Source organism: Melanerpes formicivorus, unplaced genomic scaffold, assembly GCF_026170545.1.
Source record: "Melanerpes formicivorus ecotype bairdi unplaced genomic scaffold, bMelFor1.0.p_v2 SCAF_7, whole genome shotgun sequence".
In the NCBI taxonomy this organism is placed as follows: domain Eukaryota; kingdom Metazoa; phylum Chordata; class Aves; order Piciformes; family Picidae; genus Melanerpes; species Melanerpes formicivorus.
In genome coordinates, this window is record NW_027142359.1 from 15,558,446 (window position 1) to 15,578,068 (window position 19,623).

At 38.0% G+C, this 19,623-nt stretch overlaps 1 protein-coding gene across 3 annotated transcripts in view; it reads left to right on the forward strand.

Moving 5' to 3' along the window:
* The window catches only part of PRKACB (protein kinase cAMP-activated catalytic subunit beta), a 69,629-nt gene that overhangs the window by 27,546 nt on the left and 22,460 nt on the right, over positions 1-19,623 (forward strand). The window contains exon 1 of one of the 3 annotated variants that reach the window (XM_068141149.1): positions 5,446-5,647. The exons of 1 other annotated variant lie outside the window; for it this stretch is intronic. In XM_068141149.1, coding sequence (XP_067997250.1) covers positions 5,461-5,647 — 187 coding nt within the window. In that variant the 5' untranslated portion in view covers positions 5,446-5,460. Of the gene's footprint in view, positions 1-5,445; positions 5,648-9,363; positions 9,521-19,623 lie in introns of those variants that run through there. One more of the 3 variants, XM_068141151.1, reaches the window with a different exon arrangement.

Genomic DNA, 19,623 nt, shown 5'->3' on the forward strand with positions numbered 1-19,623 from the left:
ACAGAAGATTGGGCTTTTAATGAAAGAGTTCCCTATGTTCTCATCACTAGATTTAGGACTATGAGTAGAACATATCTGATCTCACAATAACCAGATATGTGTTGATACAAACCAGGAAACTCGATTGCCTACCATTGTGTCTACATGTAGAAAATCACATCGTCTTCGATGGTGGATCTCTCTCAAATTTTGATAAGAAAACAGGTTTTGATAAGAACATGAGAGCTTTTAGCTTGCATATGAAAAATCAGATACTGAGTACAAGGAGGATTTTACTTTTTTTTCTCTCTGCACTCTTAGTTATTTTTTCCTTTTGTCATCATAGGTAAAGAATAAATTATGCTGTTTGACCATATGAGGACTAATTTATGCTTCCTGGTGAGACAGGAAGGTATTAAATATCTGCTGCAATTAAGGTTCTGTACAGTAGATGCCAGTAGAGGTCTACTGAGTCAAAATAGAAATATGACCAGCATTTCCATAGCAACAACTTCCTCTTGGCAATCCTATTTATAGAAATAGTGCTGCAGTCCCAGCCTTAGTACTGCTCTCAGAGGGGCTCTCTAATAAGGGTTAACCATTTTAGACAAAATGTATACTTAGAGGTACACTAAGACTGCATCTTGTGTTTTATTATACTGTGAAATTATTGGTTATTTTGTTTATATAAATCTTTTAAAAATATTTATCTTTGTTTCAGAATGGAAAGCCATTTAATTTGTGAGATATCAGCAAATACTGCTCTTCCTTTTGTATGTTTAAGAAGAAATGCAAGCTAATGGCGCAGCCTGTATAATGAAAATCAAAATACATCTGCTTTTTCTAGAAGCTTTTTCCTGCTTCTGTTCCTACCCATAATTCTTTCTGAAATATGCATGCCTGGCAAGACTTAAAATGGGTTGTATTTAATTACATAATTTCTGATGAAAATGTCCTTTTATTTTTTAGTTATGAATTGGCTGTCTGTATACTTTTTTGGTATTTTTCTCCCAAGCTTTATATAGCAACGAGAAAAATACTTCCTCAGGCTTACAGCACAGAACACTTTCAGTTCCTTAATACAACATTATTATAAACATTCATATTTTCTAATTCAAAATTAGACAAAATATTTTTCTTAAGTGTTTGCTTCATCTTCAAATTAGAATACTTTATTGATCAATACAAGACCTGCTAAGTTCAACGAGATCCTCAAGCTCTTAAAAAGGGAGGAACTCTCACTAACACACACATTGTATCAAGTAATTGCACATTCCTTTTGTAATAAATAATAAAGTTGGACTTTGTTGAAATAACTGATGCATGAAGGAAAAGATGTGCTTTATCAAGACATCAATTTTTAAAGCAAATAAACTGCCTTCAACCTCTAGAAAAAAGTTCATCATTATTAATTTATAAGGGTTTTCATGGTATTTTTCACATAGATTACAAACAAAATGCAGTGCAAGTTAAATGCATCTTCATCAGACCTGGTATTATATGGGTCATACCTGTGCACAGACATTGACAAATAACTGATGTGAATTTTGTAGCATTGAGTGTGTGTAAATATCAAAAGGGTGGAAGGTAAACACGATGGGGCTGGGCTCTTTTCAGTGGTGCCCAGTGACAGGACAAGGGGCAATGAGCACAAACTAGAACACAGGAAGTTTCACTTAAACAAAGAATAGTGTCTTTACTTTGAGGGTGACAGAGCACTGAAACAGCTGCCCAGAGTGGTTATGGAGTCTCCTCTGGAGACTTTCAAAACCCACATGGATGTCTTCCTGAGCAATCTGACCTCAGCAAACCTGCTTTAGTAGGGGGGTTGGACTAGATGATTTCCAGAGGTCCTTTCCAATCCCTATCATTCTGTGGTTCTGTGAGTGTGTAGAATATCTGAATGTTAGTGGTCTGGCTGGATCATAACCAGCATTTGCTCTTTTAGGAAGGTGTGTGAGCTTAACCACAAGCACTGCACAGCTTTAGATCAAAGCTGGCTCAGGTTTTTCCAGCTTGGAGCATGAGTAAGATAAGTCTGTTTGCACATGTCTGTATAAGCATTTAGTTGTGTTTAAAGATTTACAGGCACTCCTGAGTACCAGGTGTAAATCTGAAGACAAACAGAGCCACTGGATTTTGCCTTTGATTATGCACTATCTATTGCTGGCTAATGAGCTTTTGGGTAGTAATATATATCAGAGCTTGTGGATTCTGTGCTTCATATAAAACATAATATACTTGGTGTGAATAAGGTAATGTTGCATAGATTTGGATGATTACTATGTCAATGAGCTGAAATACTAAGTAAAAGGAGATAGGTTCCACCTTTAAAATTTGTGGTCTTCATTCGAAGTCAGTGAAGTTAATACTGGGAGGTGGTCTTCACAGAAAGTCAGTGTGGTAACATTGTGTATTGGGCAATGCCAATCAATGATAAAAAACTTCCAAGATTAGAATAGAATAGAATAAACCAGGTTGGAAGAGACCTTCAAGATCATCGCGTCCAACCTATCAACCAGTCCAACCCACCTAATCAATTAAACCATGGCACCAAGCACCCCATCAAGTCTCCTCCTGAACACCTCCAATGATGGTGACTCCACCACCTCCTTGGGCAGCCCATTCCAATGGGCAATCACTCTCTCTGTATAGAACTTCTTCCTAACATCCAGCCTAAACCTCCCCTGGTGCAGCCTGAGACTGTGTCCTCTTGTTCTGGTACTGGTTGCCTGGGAGAAGAGACCAACCTCTGCCTGTCTACAACCACCCTTCAGGTAGTTGTAGAGAGTAATAAGGTCACCCCTGAGCCTCCTCTTCTATTACTATTTGTGTAAAAAAATGACCGGTACTTTCTTTTCACGTTTTACATGTGGAGAACAACTGTGGCACTGCTGACAGTACTTGGTAAAATTCCTGTTAATTTTAGGTTGTCTTTTAGAATAGCTCCTCACAATCCCTTTTGATAACTTGCTTAAACCAGTTCACTTCTTGGATCTCAAAGGATAGGTATTTATAGTTCTTTTTTTTGGCACCTAATTCAGGTGTTCTGGTTAGTCACTTGGGTGCATTCAGAGCTCTTAATTTTGGTGGGCAGAGCTGCTCTCTTGACAGTTCCTGCCTCTCTCTATTTACTCTACAGGGTAGGCAGACTCTTAACTTACATTATGTGATGTGAGTTTTATGAATTACCCTCTTTCAGATCAGGGAAACAAAATGGTTTAGTTGAAGACTTGAGTGAAAGACAAGATGACGCTAGCGTAAAGGCTGACAGCTATGGGGGAGTAGGGAGACAAGACAATCACCATCATTCCAGGTGACTGTTTACTGAAGGAAACAGCCAAGGTCACACAAAATACTAGTCTCTTGGGAGGGTTCCCTGGAGGTATAGTGTCTTGAAGTGAGCTACAGGAGAGTGCAGCTGTACAATTCCAGGAGGGCTCTTCCAGCTGCAGAAAGTTTGCCAGGCAGGGGAGTAAGCACCTTCTTGTTGTCTAAATATTTCTTATACTGCTATATGGAAGGTGACATACCATGGCTATTATAAAGTGGTGGCATATGATATATCCTCTCTGCTTATTTGTGGCCCCTGATAAAGCAAACAGATCCCCATGCTCTTCACTGTCTCTTGTTTCTGGCAGCAGCGCCTTGAATCAGCAGGATGTTGTGGAACTCAGCATTGATCTTGTGACAAGCTGGTGAAAGGCTGGAAGGCATAAGGTGGAAAAGGACCTGTAATGGGCTGCCATCTAGGAAAGGTTGCAGCACCTGACCCTGACTGGAGCGAGCAGCCTGGTCACCAACGAGATAGCAAGTGCTCATCCAGATTTGCAAACTGGTGTGTAAAATGAAAGAGTTTAGACAGTTGGTCCTAAATTTTGAGCAGGTGTTGGAGAAATCATTTATGTTTGCAGAAGTGTATCTGGAGCCTGAAAGCAAAGGGTGTTTCTGTGCATTGTATGGAGTCTAGGAATTTAAACCACTGTGTTGACTGAGGCCGATTACAGTATGTCTAGAGGTGCACGTTAAGAGGAATGTAGTCAAGTCTGTAAAGTCTGTCCCATGGCATTTTTATTATCATTGTCATAGGTGGCTTGTCATCATGGTGTGTTGTTATTTGTTGGGGTTTTGGTTTTTGTTTTTTTTACCTGAAGCACAGAGTTGTTATGAAATAGTTATGTAATGTCCAAGGATGTGTATCAGCTGACATTCGAAAACTACTCGGTGAGAAACATGGTGGTGAAAATTGAGAGGTATGTCCTTAACACACGTCGACTAAGACAGGAGACACATTGTGGAAAAGTTACTTCAATCTTTTTTAAGACTAGCCAAAATTTTTAAAAAGCCACATTTTATATGTGCAGAGGATATATTGGGAAACCTACCTCATCTATGTGTTTCTATTTTCACAAAATTGAATGTTTAGTATTGCTCATTGTAAGCATGTAAAATTACATCATTTACAACTCAATACAATTTAATGTTAAATACCGCTTCAAATTCCACCCCCCCTATATTTTGCACCATTGAAAGCAGTGCTTCCTAAACTACACAGTTGAAAATACTTGAATTTCTTGTGAATTATTTTTATTTTTTTCCCCACAATTGCAGGAGATTTGCATTCAAAACTTTTACATAAACAGTGATGGAGCTGGTGACCAGGAATTGGTGGCTCTCCTTCCAGCTATCTTTGGGGCTGCGAGAGTGTACACACTTGTAGATCAAGATCTGGCAGTGCTAGTTGTTCAAGTACTTTATTCCTGAAAAAGTTAAGTGCATTTAGTTCTTGGAGTAAGTAGAACCCAGTTTAGATAAGTATAATGCAGCCATGTTTATATGTTGTGTATTAGAATTCAACTTCTTCAGCCTGATTTTTCTCTAAGGAGGAAATTACTATTCCTTTCCCCTGCCCACAGTAATGAAATAATGGTTTATTCAGTAAATTTTGCAAGTAACCTTGCTGAGAAAGTTTTTTTAGTTGAAAGCATGAATGTACAAATTATTAGATGACAGCTGGGTGTGACTGCTATGATGATGGTAGTACTCCATCTTAGTAATGGGAAGAACTGCAGAAGAGTTACTGTTCTTTTTTTACATGCGGTCATGGTAAGTCAAAAATAAAAAAAGCCTTTGATCTTCACTTCTGAACAAGTTGTTTATAGTATTTTACCATAAAATGTGTATTTACATATAAAATGTGATGCATTTAAAAGCTGTGAAAACACGTTAAGGCCATTATTGCATTCTGAAAGGAAAAAACCCACACCTACCACCACTTCTCAGTTGGCGTGAAAAAAAGACTTTTAGCAGAATAAAACTACATTATAGAACTTTTCTTAACAGGAAGTAGAAGAGAGTAGTGGTTAGAAAACACTGCATACAGGAAGCTTGACACATGCATTGCTCTAAGTGGCTCTAAGTTGTCCAGCTCCCTTTAGGTATTTTCTCTTTTGCTTTCGTGAAAGTCGCCAGTGTTTATAGATGGCAGCTCAGAAGGAGGGTCCTTGTAACCAGTGCACAGGGACAGCCACAGCACTACAGAAGCTGGAAGGTTTTGCTAATCGCCTTTTCCATAGACACTCAAAGAGCGGTGGGCATGAACAGAGGGCGGCTCTGGAAAATGAGAGCCAGCACTGTTCTGAACTTGCTGTCCTGTGGGACAAATCAAGTAAGTAGAGGGGTTTGTTTTACAGCTCTTTGCTCTTTGGTTTGCCTAGTAAGTGAAAAATTTGCATGATTGTGGTCAAATATGAACAGTGTTCTGTGGTATGTTCCAGGGACAGTTTTACAATTAATTACTTAAAGGCATTAATTAGAAGAACAGAGTGTTGCATCGGACCGGAGGAGATGAGGCTGGTTCATAGGCTGGTGGCAGCAGGAGAATTCATTCTTCATCCATTCTTTTCTCAAGAAGCACAGTTGACTTGTTTTGGCAACCCCCCACCCCAGTTTTGACTTCTCAATTGCTTCTTTTCTTTTCAAATTAAATTAGCTAGTTCAGCTGAAATGAAAAATTCATAGATGATTGTAATGTTTAAATTTTGGAATAGACAAACAATGCTGCACAAATTAATTTCTGATTATAAGGCTTTTTAGAATTCATTTTATTTGAAGGGATATATTCATCAGAATACTCTATACAGTGGTAAAAAAATATAAAATTGTGTTAGGATTTAACTATTACATATTTAGTGTGGGAATGCTGGCTATCATAGCTTTACTTAATTAGTGGACAGTTGTCAGTATTACACTGTTTAAAACCTTTCATCATTTCATTATGGTTAATAAAAGTGAGAGGTTTCCAAAAATGTCACCATCTAGTTTCATATTTGATATTTTTTTAAAACTTTTTTTTGAAGTCCTTGCAGTATTTTGCAAAGCAGTTGTTGTCTTTGTGGTTAAATACTCATTTTTAAATGTACAATATGGTAACTAATGATATTTTGTTCCACATTTCACTTCACTGATGGATTTGAGATAACACAGTTATCTCAGTTGAAAAAAGGCCTTAAAACCACAGTGTTACCATGAACAAAATCAGTACTTTTATATCTCCCTGCTTACAATGTAAAATATTATGTGAGATGGGAGGAAATCTGTTCTCAGAGGATAAGCAGTAAACATGGAAACAAAAAGGTGTTAATCCGTTCACCTAAAATAGATTAAATCTAGGTCTCCCAAATGAGATGGGGGAAAAAGAATCAGCCATTTTTTTGGAGGAAGATAAATGATAAAAGTGCATAAATTCTGAGCTTCTACTTCTCCAAAATATTTTCTGCTTGGTAAAAATAGACACATGCTTGTGTTTATGTAGAAGTTCTTTTTTTATGTAAATAACCATTTGAAAAAATAACAGTGAAGCATTTTTGTTTATATAACATGAAGAAAGAAATGGTATTGACCTACTGACACTTACAAATTGTGACCTGTTTGTGTACAAGTCTCTACTATTTTTTTCTTCTCTGTTTAAGGCAGGCTTCCTTGTGTGACATGCTGGGTGAGGAAATGGACTGTCATGTCTCTTGATGATAAACATGGTGAAAATAGCTGCTCCACAGATGCTGCTTTAAGTCATAATTAAGGGCAGTGGTTGCATGCAATTTTTATGAGCCAGAGTTACTGGGTTGGTAGTTGAACAGTTGTTGATCCTGTGGTAGATTATAAAGGAGTATAGTGGAGGGAGTATTTCTGTCTACTACTGACTCCTAATTATATTTTTAAAAAAAAAAAAATTATCTCTGAAAATTAGGTGTGAAAAATGAAAGAAACAGTGAGGAGAGGAGGGGTTGTTTGATGTGGTCTGTGTTGGATTTTGTTTGTGGTTTTTTTTTTACCTGAGAGATCAATGTTGTAGAATTGCATTCAGTCACTGAACTTGGTGACAGAAAGTCATTGAAAACTTAATGAGTAAGCAGTGTTTAGAAACTTTAATGATGTTTGCCTTGTAAGGATTTTTTTATATTCTCAACTATTCTGTCCACTCTTCACTGCAACTGATGATGTGTTGGTGTAAGGAAGCTACATAGCAGACAGTGTGAATTACTCTTGAAGTTTGAGACAAAAGCATTCTAATTCTTGAAAAAACCTTTGGAAAGTGATCTCCTGGAATTTCTGTTGGTTTACATTTTGAGGTAGAATCCATTTGAAAAGGAAGTGAATATATTTATACCTTTGCTGTAATTAAATACTGTAAAAGGTTTGCTTCCATGTACATCCTTTAAAGTGCAATTACTGCTGAAACTGTGGGTTTGCTGAAGGGGCAAGGAGCTTGTTGAGTGGACTTTGTGTTGTCAGCCATCTAGTGCTGTGAGTTTGAGTAATTTGCTTTGTGGTCTATGGCCTTAGGTGTTTTTCAGTGGTTGATTTTGAAATTTAACAACTTTGCTTATTTTGATATGTAAAACACAGTTTTTCTAATGTCTTGGATTCTTGATTCATGCATGAAACAAATGTTTGTTAAATGCTCAGAATGCATTAGGGCAGAGGTGGCTTGGGGCACCATGAGCCTAGGAATCTGTTTTGAAAAGCCAACTGAGCAACCAGGTCTGTTGTGCTGCACAGCCAAAGGATGAAAGAGATGTGATGATAGTCATCAGAAGGGTGTACTTCATTCTTAGTTTTGACATCTTGATTGTGACCACTTGCAACTATATGAAACCTGTGTTCTGTTTTCTTGGTTGCTTGTTGCTTTCACAAAGATTGAAATGTGAAAGGAAAGAGGAATGAGGCTTTTAGGATTTGGATGTAGAGACAGATTGGTCTGGATATTTTAGCTTTGAACTGATACAAATATTTTCCAAATCTGTGCATAATAAGAGAATGCAATAACAACATGGATAGCCAGAATAGAATAGAATTAACCAGGTTGGAAAAGACCTTTGCGATCATGGAGTCCAGCCTATCTAATCAACTAAACCATGGCACCAAGCTCCCCATCCAGTTTCTTCCTAAACACCTCCAGTGATGGTGACTCCACCACCTCTCTGGGCTGCCCATTCCAATGGCAAATCATACTTTCTGTGAAGAACTTCTTCCTAACATCCAACGTAAACCTCCCCTGATGCAACTTGAGACTGTGTCCTCTTGTTTTGGTGCTGGTTGCCTGGGAGAAGATACCAACCCCCACCTGGCTACAAGCTCCCTTCAGGTAGTTGTAGACAGCAATAAGGTCTCCCCTGAGCCTCCTCTTTTCCAGGCTAAGCAACTCCAGCTCCTTCAGCCTCTCGTCATAGGGCTTGTGCTCCAACCCCCTCACCAGCTTTGTTGTCCTTCTCTGGACGCGTTCCAGCAACTCAACATCTTTCCTAAACTAAGCAGCCCAGAACTGGACATGGTATGGTGTGGAAAATCATGCTTAGTGCATCTTTGTAGTCTCTAAATGGCAAATGGATGGGTGGTGAATAGTCAAAGGACTGTTATTTGGTCTCTAACTGATTCAAAATAGTATCAGTATACTTTCAAATACAGCGGAAGGACTTGGAGATATTTAGCTGAACAATTTATGTATATATCTGTGTGTGTGTTGAGAAAAATACGTGTGAAATATGAAATAATGTACAGAGTACATTGTGTGAATTGATTCAAGCTTTAGAATAACTACTACTTGGGTACAAGTCAACAGATAATTCTGGTCTAAGGTTGCCATGGAAACAACCAGTGCTTGATATAATTGAGAACATCTTAAAACCTCCTGGTGTTTGCATGCTTTTTTTCTCCCTGCCATTTTGAGTTGCTTTAGACATGAATAGGTAGCATTGGTCACAACAGGAGTAGATAATGAGAAAAACCTAATACCCATGTCCTGAGTATTGATTTTTGGTTTACTACTGGTATCTTGTGCTTCATAGGGGTTTTTTTGCATCGGAAGGAGCTTATAAGGAAGAGCAGCTCTCTGGATTCTGTGTGCTCTCTCTTTGCAGTTAGTGTGTAAGTGTGTTTGGAGATTGAAACACTGATTTGGTAGAGATTAACATACTTCATCAACTCTTGGATTAATATTAGGAGCAATATGTTTCTGAAAACTAGCTTTTCAACATGAATGGTAAGTTGTTTCTATTACCTTTTATGCTGTTTTTTTGTTCTGTCTTCACAAGCAGGAAAAATCTGCCAGGTTTCCCTTTCTTGTCTGCAGAGCTGCATCGACTACTGATCTCTTTGTTTTTGTAATCGACTCACAGTGGGCTGCTATTAAAAATTACTGGTCTTAAAGATTTGCAGTTTTTATTACACGTAGCTGGTATTTAGCATTTGAAATTTTATTTTGAAGCTTTCTTTTAGAAATAGCTGTTACAGATCATTAAGGCACAGAATCTGATTTGGAAAATTTTATAATTTAATGATACACATCCATTCACCTAATATTCTGTGCCAGTCATAATAAATTATTTTCTGTGAATTGATACAAATAAAAGAGGCCTTCTGAAATTATTATAATCATCACTGATTTTTTTGTTTTCCTGTCTTCCATCTGCACCAGCTTGCTCTTCTGCAGCTTTTTATTATTCTAAATTACAGAATAACAGAATAGTTGAGGTCATTCATGGAAGTAGTGGAGGGGAGTCTTATTTGAAATGAGATACTGTAATAGACCTAGTGAACTTATAAGGCAGGTACTTGCTTTCCCAAAGCACTGTGACTACTTATATTGAGGTACTTTGAATTTAATGGAATTATGAATTACTGTATTCCTACTTGAAATATCATTGAAAGTTGTATCTAAATATATAAACTATGTATTTATTTCCTTGGAAACAGATATCCTTTGATAATTGTTTGCAAAAAAGCCCAATTATGTTAGTTTCTGAAATGATGCCTTTTTGTTTCAGCAGGTAGTCTGGGTCTTTGGAAAATAATTTGTGGTGGTTTGAGAGATCTTTGAAAGAAAAAACAGTTAATCATGGGGTTTGTGTGTCTCTCTGGTTTTGCTTTATCCTGCAAATAGAAAAGACCATTTTTAGGAAGGTTTCACTTTTGTACATGGCATGCGATAAAGAGTGGGAGGAGTCATCTCAGTGCCTTATCTAATATCAGCTTATATATACTTATCACATACGAATGTGTTGAGGTCATTTTCCCTGAAATGAAAGGTCTGGCTGTCAATTCCTCGGTGTACAAAATACAACAATACACACGTCAAAACTGGTACAGATATAGGACAAGGTTTCAGAACTTTGCATGGATATTATGGAGATACATGTTTTGGCATCATGAGTAAACCTAAACCTGGGCTGTTGGTGAAAGACTTGGGCCAGCCTCCCCTGTGTATTCCCCACAGCCCTGTAGGAATGGTGGCTGGTGGGAGCCTAACAGCGGGCTGTGGGGAGCTGGTGTCCCCCCTAACCTCTCTGCCAAAATCTCCCCCTGCTCAGCTTCTCCGGAAAGTGAGGGTGAAACTACAGCTGTGTTGTGCTTCCTTGACATCACTGAGCCACCTTCATCTACTAACGGTGAGGTCTCTCATTAGGTCAGAAAGTCTCTACGTTTCACCAATTACCAGGCTGCATTTTTCATCATGCTTTTCTGTTTCTCTTACAGTTAAATTGTAGCTTCAACTACAAAATTTGTGGAAATCAGCACTGAGTTTTAGATTTTGCTGCTTAAGTGGTTTGGGTGTGCGGTTTTTTGGTGGTGTTTTGTTTGTTTGTTGGTTGGTTTTTTTTTGGTGCATGTGTGTTTGCTTGGGTTTTGTTGTTGGAGGTTTTTCCCCTTCTTTTTTTGTTTTGCCTTTTTTTCCACCCTCCTTCTGTTTTGATTGAGTCATTTTAAGGGAACTAATTTCTTACAAACCAGGTGAAAAAGAGTTCACAGGTCTTTTGTTTCATTGGTCATTTGGGGCCTTTGGGGAAGTGCAAGTGTGTAGTGGTTGTCTTCTTTTCCTTGGGGTTTTATTCTGCAATTTGAATCTGTAGATTTCATTCATCTTGACATCTGGGCTACTGGTTCCACTAAAAATAGAAATAAATAGCTGCAGCTTTTACCAAGTGTCAGTTCCCAATCAAAAAAATCTATAAGTGAGAAGTTATTTTAACAAAAGAATGGTGACTACTTCCTGCTGTGTCAAGTGAGGGTTAGGATTAGATTAAGACTTCAACTGAAGACTTCAAAGAAGGAAAAACTGTTTTTCTATTTCTTTGGCTTAGGGTTTTTTGTTTTTAACAGCAAAACAATCTTGAACAGGTAAAACTGGAAGGCCAAGTAACTTCAGTAGCCTCAGCTCTTAGTTCTGAAAGGTAAATATCTGCTAGATCTGCTTCACTAGAAATAGCCTTAATACTCCCAAGTATTGCCAACTAGATGATTGGGCTAATACTTTAAATTACTGCAAGCTGAGGTAATTGCTGATACAGATGATTATGCTTATAAGACAGTAGCTACCAAGTGTGTGTGGAGGTAGATGGAGTGGTATGAGGAAAGCTTGTGAGCAGTGCTGATAGACTGCTGAATTATTGTCCAGCTTTGTGTACACAGGATAATAGGAATGTTACAGGAATGAGGGTGAACGGGGGCAGTGTAAACATCTTAGTGCATTGGGAGCGTCTCCTAAAGGCAGGAGACAAGAAGTAGCATTAATTATTCCTACAGCTGAAAAGACTATAGAAAATGGAAGGATGCTGTGGAATTTTCAGGTGCCAAACCTGTACGTCTTCCAGTGCATGTCTCGTAGGACTAATGATTTCTTCCTTTCAAAAACTCCCCAATGTTACTGCTAGCCTCTGACAGCAGACTAGAAAAGTCTTTTAGGTGTTGACCTGGGTTCATGTTTTGTTCTGATTCTTGCACAACAGTTTGGAAAAAAGACAACACAAAAGCTGATGCATTAACATAGTTCTAAAATTAATCCACACGGTGAACAGTCCCTCAGGGTGCTTGGTTTGGGGTATAAGTAAAAAATTAGTTTAACACAATTGAGGTTTCTGACAATGGAAAGGATGTTTGGTATGCTGTAATCTTGCATGCTGTGAACCGTGACTTACTCTACTCCCTGTTGTTACATCTCTTACACATATTTTGATACCAAAAGAATTTCTCCTTTCCTTGGTTTTGAGTTTACATCTCAAATTGTTTGTATAATTATTTGTTGCTAGTTCCTCTTAACAGCTGCTGCTGGTAATGCTGTTGCAGGCCAAAGTTCACAACAGGAATTTCCAGGCTTTAATTAATGAGGTTCTTAGAGGCAGTTTTGTAACATGAATAATGTTTTTAGTATTTTCCTTTATTCATCCTAGTTGCTGACAAATATTCTATCCCATTAAGAATTCACATGGTTTAGGTTTTTTAATTTCTTTTTTCTTGCAGGGTTTGCAATTCAATTCTGTGCAGGTTTTATGCTTGCCTTTTTATCCAAATAAGCACTAACCAGTTTCTCTCCAAAGTCCCATTCTTTATTAGAATGGATAGCAAACACTTTTACCTACTTTTTGTTTACCCTTACCCTGAAGCAAACAAAAATTTGTTCACTTGATATGTTGAATTGTGAAATGTGTTTATTTACATAAGACCCCGGTATTCAGGAAGTCAGTCTCTCTGCTATTTTGAGTTAAAAATGAACTTCTCCTGCTTGGCTAGTTACCGCAGCAACCCTTTCCTGTAAATATTGAGCGTGTGTTCTGCAAGAGGTATGTTAGCATAGCAGTGTGTGAGAAACTCAAATCTTGCAAAAAGATGAAGAGCTATTTTGCTGGTTTACCTTGACAGCTGTGAAGATGCCTTACTTCTTGTGCATGTATATGAGAATCCATGGAGCTTTGTTAATCCAAGGACTGGGACAAAGTAGCTTTGTGGGAAGTGGACTTAGGCATGAGTACAGTTAGACCAAGACTGGCATATCTGCTATTAGTTTGATGCCTTGTATGAAATACTTGAGGGAAGAAAAAAAAATCAAATAAGAGCTGCCTTTTCTAAGTATATTGTAAAATGCATCTGTATAGTGGACAGCTTGTGCAGTTGTTTAATTTGCAGTGTAAGGAACAATTGAGTTTACTAACATGTGGTTTACTTTTAAAGAAAAATATATTTGTACATGAGTCTAGTATTATGAGAGTCATTGCTGGCTTGCAGGGAGCTCATCAGTCAACATGCAAATCAGATCAACTACCTGCAGATTTAGGTTTACAGTTTCTGGTGGTCTAACCATACACCAGACTCAGCAATAGCTGCCCAGTTACTAAACTGGGAAGGTGAAGCAGTAGAATAGAGAGGAGTTAGCCAGTATCACAACAGTGCAGAAGGGTGGATAGTGTAAGTAGAGGAAAACTGCAGCACATGCATTTTGCTTGGTATGTGGTTTTGACTGTAAGAGGCAAATCTGTGATTATTTTATGTGTTTTCATTTAGCTATTAGAATTTGCTAAAAAATTTTACTCAAGAATGTTATACATCTACAAGATATTTTATAATAGTACCCCAGAAAATTCTGTTCTTGGAACTCAAAAGTTTTTGGGTTTTATTTTTTGTCCACATGGTAACCATAGAAATATGCACTGTGGAAACTAGATCACAATTTTCACATGGTTATCAGTCTCCTTTGTAATGTAATGCCTGTTATATTTCACACAAGAAGGTGGTCCTTTACACTGTAGGTCCTGTGGTAGTTGCAATGTTTTAGACTACTTGCCTGGATAGAGTTGAATTACAACTATAAAGAGTGGAGCCGAGCAGATGAAGCTTAATTCCTAATTGCTCACAAAGTACCTCAACCTATGATAATTAAGGATTTTTACACGTTAAAACTTCCTCACATAGCCTTTTCAGGATAAACTGATTTTGTGTATAGGGAGCATTAAGTATGGCATCTGAAAGTAATTGTATTAAATTTACTTATTAATTTGAAATTTTAAGTTAATAGAATTAACTTACCTAATACAGTAATTGAAAATTGCTAATTTCCATTTGGAATTTTTCTCAAAAGCCTTTTCAGTAGTCCAGTGCTGTAATTCCTTGATCATGGTACACAAGTACAAACTGGCACTCCTTCAGAAAGGGAGCAATTCACATGTTCTCCCATTTCCACACCATTTCTCTCTTCTCTGACCTCAGGAGAAACATTCCTGTGATGAAAAGAACTGAGAGCTGCTGTGGATTAAAATTATCTTCTTTTGCCCTCCCCTAAATTCTATCCATGACTTTTCAATTTGGCCTAATTCCCTGACCTGGCTAGGTGGTTGGCCACAAAGGTGCTTTTGTTCTTTCAAGAAAGGTCACAACAGAGAGGTGAAAACAACTAAGTGACTGTGGAAGGACAGGGCTAGGGATCCTTTGTATTTATACCAGCACAAACTTAACACTGAACTGCAGCGTAACAAACCAAGCTACTATTTCTTGGCCTTTTAAGCATGGATTATTGCAAGAGAGGAAGTGGATTTGGGAATGTGTTATCTCTGCCAGTCTGTAGTCATTCCCTTCAATGAACACTTCGATGTCAGGGAAAAGGTGTTAGAGAGAGTCCTTTCCTTAGACCAAAGCTTAGTTTTAGCATATTCCAGAGCTAACTGAATGCCAGTTCTAATTGGTCAGTATAGAGAACTGGAACAAAAATCAGATCTAATCATTCAGCAAGAGATTGCTATTAATGCTTTAATTTGAAAGGACAGCTGAGGCAAGAAAGAGATGTGCCACCCAAAAGGACCAAAATACCCAGAGATGGAGCAGCTCTCACCCACCAAAAATTTGCAGGAGAATTTAGTCCTGTGCTTAAATTTTCAGATGAACCTGTCATCTGCATTTAGGAAGTCTTGCATGTAACCAATTATTTATGGATTTAATGAGGTATATTAATAAATAATTTTTATGAGCATTAGTTCTTGATACTCGTTAGAGTAAGAAAGCAGAGTTTTTATCTCATCTGGGTTGGTTTTGGTTGAAAATGATTGAATGGGACATAGGTGCATGTACAGCTCTACTGAGCAGAGCTAGTATGAGACTTAATTTCGTTTGTGACTGAATAAATTTACAGATTCACATTATGCAATTGGTGGGGGGGAGGGTTAAACAAAAATTCAGGTATTTGTATTTTAAGTGACTTTGTTAGTTGGGTTTGGTCCTGTCTACCAAGAGTGATCTCCCTTATGTTCTACTTTTGGCATTAGCAGGCTTCACTTGCTTCATCTTGTACCAGTACTTTGAGAAAAAGAATAATGGGGAAAGTTTGGAAACTGGATTTGGAAATAAAATACATTTTATTATCTCTAATAAAAATAGAAGGAAGCAGGTAGGCAGGCAGACTATGGCAGTTGTATGTAGTAGAGTATCTTGTTCAGAATTCAAGAAAGATAGTTACTACCTCTGATGGCTGGAAACCTGGCTCCTCTTTTGGTTTGTCTAAATCAATCACACCTCATGTGCAGGCTGGGGCTGTCTAGCCAACCAAAGATGTGATCATTAAGAAAGACTTCAGCTTTAATTTACATCTTAAAGGAAGAAAAGCTGGGCTCTTTGTAGAGCTCTTGACTATTGCAAATTTGCTTTTATAAAGCCGACAAAATACTGTCTAGCTCAAGACTTCAGAATCACGGACAGGATTAAAAATGAGATTTTGCCAGTGTTCCAGAGTTTGACTTGTAATGATTGAGAACAGTTTGTATTTTAAAACTGATGCACAGTGTGAGATAATTTCTGAATGTCCTCCCTTCACAGTCACATTCTAGTGCTCTTTTCTGGTCTTCAGGAGCAGCAGCTGTAATGGGCTTTAATGTACTATTTGTGCTATTCCTCTCCCTTTTTCTCCGTGCTTTTTCTGTGCCCTTCTCCAGTCCTTCCCAGTATTCCGTAGAAGTGTTTACAATGTGCAGGTAGATTATTAGCGCTACCATTTTAATAGCAAACTTACATGCAGTTAATAGTTCTTTCAGGATCATTTATTTACCATGGACTTTCAGGCTTTATTTTAGCAAATGGATTCTTTCAGAACTGATCCATGTTTTGGTTTTGGGGGTTTTTGGTTGAAGTCTTGTTTTGTTTGGATTTTTGCTCTTGCCCTTTTGTTTTGGTGGGGTGGGTTTATTTATTTATTTATCCCACCTGAAGGAAGGTTCTTACCCATTGCAGCTGTTACTTGTATCACTTGTTTTTATCATAATTAGTGTTTAAACAGAAATCACAGCCTTGCTCTCAATAAGAAGATACTAAATTGATTCAGAGTTTACTAAGCTAGTGTTAGTGACTTTTCAACTCTCAGAGCACAAACAAGACAGAACCGTAGGTGGTCAGTTTTCACAAGCAGGGCAGTCAGTGTGTCCCACTGCAATAGTAAGAAAAGAATGACTTGTCCTGTACCAGGCTTATATCACCTTGGAATATTTTTAACCTACCACTTTCATATTGTGAGCAAGTGTTGTGTTCTTGTTCGCAGTCTGTTTCAATGATAGCTTTTTAGTTTGTGTTTTGAAGTGTTTCCCAGGTATTAAAATTTTAACAGGTGCTCATGGTACTTCTGAGTGTATAATGGTTATGTTAGTTATGTTCATCTTCAAACACTTACCAAGGTAGAGGGATCTTCTTGTAAGCCTTGGGAGTATTATAAAAAGAGAAATGCAAATACATTTAAGACAACAGGTTAATAGTGTAAGAATGGAACTTAGAACTTAAATCCTACACATTTCACTTGCTTCTGAAATGTGGTACCATGACCACGGGATTCACTGAGGCATCTATATACGTCTCAAGGATGTTTAAGGCTATAAATACTGGTTTTATAAAAATGAAATAAACACATATATATTTACCAGCACCTCTTCATGCATGCTCATTTTTCATTTAAAGTAAATTTGGAGATTTAATTAAGTAGCCCATTTAGTTCTGGGCTTAAATGATTATACTACAGTTTTGGAACAAAAATTGAATTGTATTTTGATAAAGGGCATTTTAAATACCAAGCAGAGATTGGCATTTAGCACAGCAGATGGAGATTTGTTGTGGTGCCCAATGTTTACTCTTTATCAGTTTAGTTCTTGCTTCCTTGCCATGAATCTTCTCCAAAAACTTCACCACCACCCAAAAAACCAAAACCAAAAAAAAAAGTCTGGCTTGCTGGCTCTTGTGGGAGATGTGTTTGAGAATTACAAATACAGTGCATGTGGGAGGTGGGAGAAAGGCAAAGTAATACATGGTAACTCTTCCAGGACCACTCCATCTGTGACCCCTTTTCCTCTGCTGTCATTGCACTCCTGCTACTGAGAGGTACTATTTTAATTTTTTTCAGGATCTTTCCTCTGATTCTCACTCATTCTTACACCATATTAACAATGTTTTTTTATAAGCCTGCTGAATTTGAATACAAAAGTTAATCAATAAAAATATTGCACATTGTGTGAATAAACTGTTATCTAATAATTTCCCACCATTTAGGGATGGTCCAGGGTGGTTTTTTTGTTGTGTGTGGTAGAGTTTTTTCATTTGCCTGGGTTTTGGTTTCTATTACGGTCTTTTTTAATAGCTCCTTTTGTGCTGGTATTACCTAGGAACCTCTGGGTTTGGTTTTAACTCCTTAGAAATCTCTTTCAGCAGGCTTTGCTGCCTCTCACCATGTTGTCTTGATTCTGAGTACAACTCTCCACAGGGCCAGTCTCAGGCCACCTGTGATAATGCAAGGGGATAGCTTCCATCTTGTCCCACTCTGTGTGCACCTGTAGCACTTCCTCTGACCAGGGTTTGAATTGAAGCCGGAAGAAGTTACAAAATTGCTTCAAGTCTTTCAGTTGTAACTCCATGGCCGTTACCCCATTTCATACTGCCTTCTGAATCTCCCCAGATTGCCTACTCTATGATTTGGATGTTTGCATTGCATAGAACTTGTCCTTCTTGACAATGATTGCTCATGCTGGTCAGTGAGCAAGGTTTGTGCTGTGTGTTTGTGCTTGCCTCATCTCTGGACCACTGGTGCATCCTCTGCAGTTACAGCTGATGTCCTCCCTGATACATCTAGTTGTTTTTACGAGGGCTGTGGTCTTCCTGGTTCCTGTGCTCGTTACTCATGCTTTCCTCTCTCCTGCTACCACTTTCCTTTCTTGAGCAAGAGCTTTTCCTCCTCTAAGTTTCAGCCCCTTTCACTCCCAACTTCTGTACCAGTGAAACCAGTCTGAAAAGAGTCTGTTTGCTGGTCTTTGCATCCACTCCTTGCATCTTCGTCTTTATTTTGCTCAGCCATATATGAGGGATCCTGGCTCTTTAGTATTTATGGGAACCTATATATCAACATCTCTTTCCTGACTTTTGTTGTTGTTGTTTTTTGGGGGGGCGAGTGTTGTTTTTTTGTTGGGGGGGGGGTGTGCTGTTCTTTTTTGAGAGTCTTACAAAATTAAATCATGTTTGTGTGGCCATTGTTCAGGATTCCCATGTGCATTCCAGCTTGTACACAGCAACTTCAGCAGTGCAAAACCCTCCTTCACAGGGTTTTGTTGCTGTTGGGTGCTAACAGGACTGAAATTTGAATTTTATTTGTTTTTCTGGAAACTGCTTCCATTTCTGTGCTATCCACCACATGCTATGCAATTCACACATGCTGTCTTTTGGAACAAAATGCTAAATAGTGGGAAGATCACCTGATCACAGGCTTTATTGTGATCCATCATGTGACAATGAAGATAGATAGCAACAGAGGTTGTGTGTGTCTTGCAACAGATTATTTATTAAGGATGCTAACTTGATCTCCTGAAGTTTTGTAAGCTGTGCTTATTTCTGTGATGCATCATCTTTCTTTCATACTGAATTTAGCTGCCTTTTTTTTTTTTTTTCTTTGCTCAAACATTCTGTGATTTAGCATGAGTTATTCTGTCTGTGTGGGAAAGGGCTGTTCTTGAATGGGGAGGGGAAAGGGTGGAATGTATTTGTTTTCTCTGTGTTTGTTGTGGAAATGCATAAAACTTTTTTTTTTCCTTTTTTTCTTTTGTCTTCTCTTTCTTTCCTCTCTTCATCATCTCATCTGTGTGGGTGAATGTTCCTGCAAACCTTTGGGGAACCTGTAGAGACTTTTGGTATGCTTATTCCTTCATTAGTGCCCAAAGTCACAGACACTAGGAACACTTTAAAATTGTTGCAATATAAGGTGGTTAAAAATGTGCACTTGAGGAAAACTTTGAAGTCATGATCTAATCAACCTATTTGATTGCATCATCACAATGATGCTAATGGCCACTACTGCCAAATTTGCAT